The sequence below is a fragment of the Strix uralensis genome, chromosome 1 (assembly GCF_047716275.1).
Source record: "Strix uralensis isolate ZFMK-TIS-50842 chromosome 1, bStrUra1, whole genome shotgun sequence".
Lineage (NCBI taxonomy): Eukaryota > Metazoa > Chordata > Aves > Strigiformes > Strigidae > Strix > Strix uralensis.
Genome location: NC_133972.1, coordinates 45,308,434 through 45,315,474, shown reverse-complemented (window position 1 = coordinate 45,315,474; position 7,041 = coordinate 45,308,434). Strand labels below are relative to the sequence as shown.

The window sequence follows — 7,041 nt, the reverse complement described above, 5'->3', positions numbered from 1 at the left end:
ATGTGATTTGAATATGTGTATACAAAGAACAAAGGGAGTGGAGCACCTGTTAGATGAGCACCCATCTTCATTGCCTCTGACTTTATGGTAACCCTTCCCCAGCAGTCACAGCAAATATGACACAGAATGTAATAAATGAGGTGCAGAATACAAAGTACATTGAATTAATACAAATAAGTGAACGCACCCAATATACAGGTTATAGAGGTATTAACATCCTTTAGTTAGTTTCATAAAAATACTGTGCTGCTAGATGGTTCTGCTTATTTCAAAGTTGTATTCAGAAGATTTTTTTTTCAGATCTTTTCCAGTGACAGCCTCTCCTTTTCTGTTATAAAAAATATTAAACAGCTATCAAAGAGCTTTGATGAAATTTTTTCTAGTACCTTCTAGCTCATTACTCTTGTGTATTTTTTTCCCTAATATAAACGTAATCTGGCGATGATTTTGTTCCCTTTCCCTAAACAACGTGTAACGTGAAGGGTCCATCAGGCATCTTCTAACAAAGAATCCTGTGGCTACAATGGACAGCTTACTACAGTTGTTGAGTTAGCTGCTGATTACTGTTTATTCTGCATTAACTGACATCAGTTTAAATTAATATTAATATTAATGTATGATTTGGATTTTGTCCAAGGCTGTCACTCCCTGTACAAATCTAATCAGCAGCAAACCAGGCAACCTTCCATAGTTGCATGTGCAAGTAACAGTTTCCAACAGCAAATATTTGCATCAACAGGGGTAGTTTATCCATAGAAAAACACACTAAGTTTTTGCTGTACAGCATTTAGCAGACCATTATGGATTAACAAATATTAAGCTAGACTGTATCCTGCCTTGTGCAGGAGGGACTGGTAGCAAGGAATTGCCTCCCCCTCACTGCAAGGGTCCTGCAAGGTGCTAAGACCCCACCAGAAGGGCTGAACACTCATTATTTAAGTTAAAGGGACAGGAAAAAAACTACAAGCAAATATAAGAAACAAGGTTATTTCAGGTTAACAAAAATATAAGTAACTCAGTGGTCCCACCAGAAGTAATGTCACCACCTGACATAAACCAGAAGAAGGTATTTTGCATACTCCCAAAGCCTTCCCAGGTCCACCGTCCCGCCCTTCCTGAATGCTGCTGTTTATAATCTGCTTAACCCCACTCAACTGTAGGATAGATATATCAAATTGCAACCTTTTCTAAAACCTGAATTAGAAATTATTATCTACTACGTTTCAACATGTAATAAAGTGTTGGCCACAGGTTCCAATTAATTTCTAACAGAAATGAAGGGAACTTTCACACGGATAAAGCCGGTGTTGACATTTTAAATGCCCTATGTGAGCAAAGAAAATAAAAAGAACAGATTAGGATAGTTATATTTTTCAGGTAATCGTGCCTCCTTATTTCGAGCATTTGGGTATGCTCCTGATGTCATTAAAATGCTGCAAGTTTTTACACTGAGTCACACAAATAAAGTGGATGCTAAGGATGTATATTATGTTTTCTATAGAACTCTAGCTTGTGCTGGTTGTTAAATGGCATCTAAACTTAATACAAATCAAACCTCACTCCCTTTTAGTAAAAGCAACTGCATTAAAGCAACTTTATTTTCAGCACTAACATTCCGAACACCTCTGAGTATTTCTGCAAATTTTAGTTATTTTATGTTAATATATTGTATTTAGTTATTATATTATGTGCTAAACTTGTTAGAGGTTTTCCACAGAAATAATTACAGAGGATATTCCCAGTGGTAGCCAGAAGTAATGAATTCTTGCTAAAGAATCCAGGGAAGGCTCCACCCGTCCTGACATTCACTATCACTGTGCTGGTTCAAACAGAGAGCAGCATGCCTGCTTCTACCTGACCTACCCTGCAAAGATTTCCCAGCCAGCTGAGGGGCTCAATAATAATGGAATTAGGAAATGCATGCTAAACTGACCTATGTGCAGCCTCTAGTAACTCCAAAAGGAAATACAATCCTTTCTGCAGGTATTACTATGCCACTGTGAATGTGTTGCTAGCTTTATTATTGAATGTCCTCTGCAGTTAAGCAAAAATTATGGGATACATTCTTCCTTTTCTTGTATTGATATAAAATAGACTTTAAAATGTATCAGTTCATTGTGGGGTTTTTTTTTGTAGTTGGTATCTATACAACTGAAGCGCAGAGACACACAAGTCTGTTTTGATGATGCAAAACTGCATCACCCGTGAATGGGCCCAACACTTTTGTGTGTAACACCCAAAATAACCCAAGGCAAACAGCAAATGGTCATTATTCAAGTCTATTTTCTAGCTAGTCTGTCTCTTTCGACAGAGCCTCATTTTGTCTTCTCAGGTAATTACTTTCGAAGTCTAAACAAGTGAACTTCAATGATCAAATATTCAATAAACATCCCCAGACCCCAGAGAAACCCTCGGCCTGTTGGGCCACCAGTGCCAGACGAGGCGTTCGTGGATAGAAACGTACGGAGGAGGCCAAGGCAGAGCACGGGCTCTGGAGACGTGAGCCTACCAGTGCTTTCAAGCAGCAGAGGCTGCCAAACCGCGACCTCCTTCCCTGCTCCGCAGGGGTACCGGAGTCACCTGCCCGAGCCTCTCCGCAGCCGCCACCGCCCAGTCCCGCCTCCCCGGGCGGGGGCGCCTCCCGCAGCCACCGCGCCGGCTGGATCCCCGCTTCCCGGGCCCAGCCCTGCCCGCGCCCCACTCCCCCTCACGGCCGGCCCGGCCCGGCCGCCCCCGCCCCTCGCAGCGAGGAGCCGCCTCGGGGCTGCCAGCGCCAGCCAGGCGCGCCGCGGCGGAAGGGGCCGCCCCCGCTCGGTGCCCGCCCCCCACCCGGTGCGCCCGCCCTCCCGGCCGTGCTGACGGGGGTTGTAGTTGGGCACTGCCGCCCGAGGACTACCGGTCCCAGGGAGCAGCGGGCCGGCTCGGTCAGGTGGCGCCCAACATGGCTTCCCCGTACCCGCCGGGGCCGAAGCCCGCGGCCGTGCGCGGCCGCTGAGCGCTCTCGGGGCGGCGGCGGCACCCCCATCATGCAGAAGATCAAGTCGCTAATGACCCGCCAGGTGAGCAGCTCGGGTCGGGAGGGCTGCGGGGTCCCGCCGCGGGGGTTCCCGGGCTCTCCCCGGGGGTGCCCTGCCTGGGCCCACGGCGAGGGGGGTGCCGGGGGCCGGGGCAGGCGTGTGTGGCCATGCCCGGGGACCCCGGTGGGCCTGCGGGGCGCGGGCGTCGCTCTCAGCCCTGCTGTGGGGAGAGGGAAGTCGTGGGGTGTCTTAGCTTGTGGTGCGCATGCATCCAGCTTTTTTTCCCCTCTTTAAATCAAGAAATGGAAGCATGAACAGGTGCCAGCACTTCGCTTGCGCGATAACAGACAAATTGCGATTAAAGATGACACGGCTGGTCTGTGTCAGTTTCCTTTTTCATGTATAATTTTGGAGTGCCGGGCCGTGGCATTGTAACATGGCTTTGTCTGACAGCAAAAGCTTTTGATCAAAAGGGATGGAGGCAAGGCTGTGGAGGTGCCGGCGAACTCTTTGGGTGGGCGCATACTGGATGTCTGCTACAGTACTTAATGTGTTTGTTAGCTTATCTCTTTTGTACCAGTTGTCTCTAGGATTATGTAGCTCTGTCTACGTTTGGACCAGTGTTTCTAAGGGCGTGAGCCTTTTCAAAGGAGTGTATTAGAAAATCATTTAAGTCATTCACGTGTACAAAATATCTCTAAAATGAAGCCTGTTTGCCTGTGTGTCTAAATTTGAGAATTTTAAAAATCACTTGAGTCACCCACCACACCAGATATTCTAGACAGTTATAGAAAATGATGGGAAACTGAACTTTAGTTTTTTTCTAAACTACACCCTCAGAGTTGTGATGCTTATGCAGGAGACGGGGCTTAAAAATGGACACCAGCATGGAAGCTGAATTTCCAAAATAACGTTCTGCTCCCCTTCAGTAGAGGGGTAAACAATCAGTTTTCAGCTTGACTTAAGAGGAGTTGTGGCAAGCCTGCCCAGCGTGGAAATGCTGTGGTCAGAAAATGATGCAATTTAGGCAGTTTTCAGCCTTTGGAAGGATTAAGTTCCATCTAGCATTTGATAAGTGACACTTTTTACTGCTTCTGAGGATAAGCTGCTAGTACTGCAGATTTTTGAGACGACATGTGGAAGGTTTCATGTGAAGTATGAGAAGCTGCAGCAGTTGCTTTGGTTGTTTGTTACCTGGAATTTCCAGTGCATAGGGGTGAGTCACCTTTGGCGGTGCTAATGGGAAGGGAAGGATATTTTGAAATGGTGCGCAAGGAAGTCTGAGAATCAAAACCAAAATGAAGAGGTTTTGCATCCTGGGAAGATGAAACAATTGCAATATGTAGTAGTTACCACAAAAGTGATGAACTTGTAAAACATCAGTTTAAAAGGATAAATACAAACTTTTCTCATCATAAACTTAAATAGTAGTTACATAGGTCCTTTTGTTTCAAAGAAAGTGTAGGGGTCTGAAAGGGCCTGAAAGGGGTTTGGGAACTGTTTGGGTTCTATTAGCATCACCCACAAGAGTAGGAAGGAGGCCTGCCTGAAACTCGTGGCTCATGAGAACATGCTGAAGTCTCGAGGGAAGCTGGAGCTGGAACCATTTTGATTCACCTCTGTCTAGGGAGCTGGCAGAAAACGTGCTAAGCACTATGTTCTGTGGTATTGCTTCATAAAATTGTGAATGTGCTGGATATTCAGCAAACACATACTCAGCTGGTTAACTGATGCTTCCCGTACAAAGCTTCGGTCTACTAGAGCATATTTATGTGGCTATATGTGTTTTACAGAGTAATAATTATATAAAACAGCTAATGTGGATTATGCATTGTTTTCAGTTCAGTTATACATAAGGAAAACCAGTCCTAATAGTGTTATATGGTAAACAGACAAATATGCTATCAAGCAAAAATAATACAATTTTGCTACAGAGTAGGTAGCACTTAACTTGAATTTGATTATTTGATTCCATTAAACCATTTAGTTGATGGAATGAAGTATGTTATACTTTTTGGACACATGCATTTTTAGATTTAAAATAACAGCTGGAAGTTGAAACGAGGATATAATTGAACTTCATGAAGGAAATGCTAGTGAACTGTACTGAAAAGATACATATTGCAGCATAAAGTTGGAAATGTTCAGGTGTTTGAGGAGCATAATTTGTACACCAATAATCTTGCTTAAATGTTTATAGAATAAGGTCTTAGCCTTCCAGCCTCCTGTCAGTGTAATTTATTAAAGGACTTGTAGGTATATATGCAACACCAGGTAAGGCTTTGTGCAGTTTGATTGCAAGACATTGACTATTAAAATTCTTTTAAAGGGTCTAAGAAGTCCTCAGGAGAGTGTCCATGACCTCAGTCCTATTGAAAGCTTTCGGATTCCTAGTAAGGTATGATACACAGTCCCTCCACTCTCACTCCCTTAATTTTTAGTTTTTCATTTTATAGTTCTTTCTTTTCTTTTTCTTTTTAACACCAGGTTTGCTGTTGTTCTTTTTGACAGTTCTATTTCTTGCTGAAAATCTCTCAAAATATTTTAATGAAAGAATTAAGAGCTGTGAGGCAAAACAGTTCACTGACTTAGAATGAACTTGCATTACCATTTCTTTCTTGAACTTTTGAGTTGTTACTGGATGCTGATCTTGATGTTATCTAGGTTTCCTGCTGGAATGAATTAAAAAAAAAAATGAAGAAGGAAATAGAAAAGTGCCTCTTTTTTTCTTTACTTTGGAAAGTAGATGTTATACAGGTAGCCTGTATAGTTCTAGTCTTAATATTATGTCTCTTCATGGTTTTGGTGCTGTGAGTATATTTTGTAGTTTCATGGTTTTAATCTTCAGCATATATAATTAACTTCATGTTCTACTTGAAATGTTATAGCTTTATTATTATAAAGTTTTTTGGCTGTTTTGGGGTCTCACTACTTAAATAATGCCAACTCACTCTTGTCTCACAAATCATGCTGAATAATCTGGGTGTGAGGGAACGACTGTCACAATATTTGACTGCTCCTTATACCCTGTTGATCTGAGTGCATGATTCACAAGACTTGCCGTTGTTATTATTTTTCCCTAATTTGGACTTTGCCTTTAACCAATGAGATATTTAAGTTACTGACTTGAATTTGGATGCCTTATTTTACAATAGTTAAAAAAAAAAAACCAAACCAAAAAAAACCCCCTTGTGTTTCTTTGTCTCTATATAAATACTGTAATATGTTCTTGTGCTGAGACAGACCAGAAAGTAACAATCTCTGAATTGGTATATAATACTCTGTTAAACTGTGGTCAATATGTTGATTTCAAAGAGCAAAAAAGTATTTGGTTGCAGCAACGTTGAAAGAATGGTCTCATCTCCACAGCTTAGATTTCAAAATTGCAGATTCCTGCCACCCACTGAGCATTCAGTTTCAAACTGTCTTTTTTGCCAAGTTGTCTCTCCAGGTAAAAGTAGATGTAGAGTATCCTGGCTGGGTTTCCATTCTGTAATAGTTTGATGTTATGTGTCTGGTAAGCCTACACCTTGTATCAATAACAATGGGAAATCAAACACCTCTCAATAATTTGTATTTTTTTCATACATTTATGTCAAAACATTTGTAATGTGAGAACAGCTGTTCTGCAAACAGAATCTCATTGCAGTTTTAAATTCTGTGCCTGAAAAGCCAAGATTGCATTGACATTAGAACTTTTCGCCTATTTTTTACGTTGATAAAATTAGAATATTATTCTCTCCTGTGCCACAGAATAAAACTTTTATATTAAGTTTTTTAATATGTTTTTTTCCTTCCAGAATGTTTTAGGTGAGTAATTCTCAAAATAACTACTATATTCAGATTGTGCATTGAATATTCACAATATACATTCAGAATATACATAGTATATTCAGAATATAGATTCTGAGTTGCTTAGGTTAACTTACTTTCTCAACAAGCTGTGTTGAATGAAACTCTTGCCTCGTTTTCTAATTATCTGGACAATGCTTTTAGTCATATGATTAAGTTTTAGGTAGTCTTG

The 7,041-nt window shown here is 41.6% G+C and overlaps 1 protein-coding gene across 3 annotated transcripts in view; it reads left to right on the top strand.

Moving 5' to 3' along the window:
• Window positions 1–2,908: 2,908 nt before the first annotated feature.
• Window positions 2,909–7,041, top strand: part of VPS50 (VPS50 subunit of EARP/GARPII complex) — a 96,788-nt gene continuing 92,655 nt past the window's right edge. For 2 of the 3 annotated variants that reach the window (XM_074864409.1, XM_074864399.1), the window contains exons 1-2: window positions 2,909–3,059; window positions 5,347–5,415. In XM_074864409.1, coding sequence (XP_074720510.1) covers window positions 3,027–3,059; window positions 5,347–5,415 — 102 coding nt within the window. In that variant the 5' untranslated portion in view covers window positions 2,909–3,026. The remainder of the gene's footprint in view (window positions 3,060–5,346; window positions 5,416–7,041) is intronic. The other variant, XM_074864391.1, reaches the window with a different exon arrangement.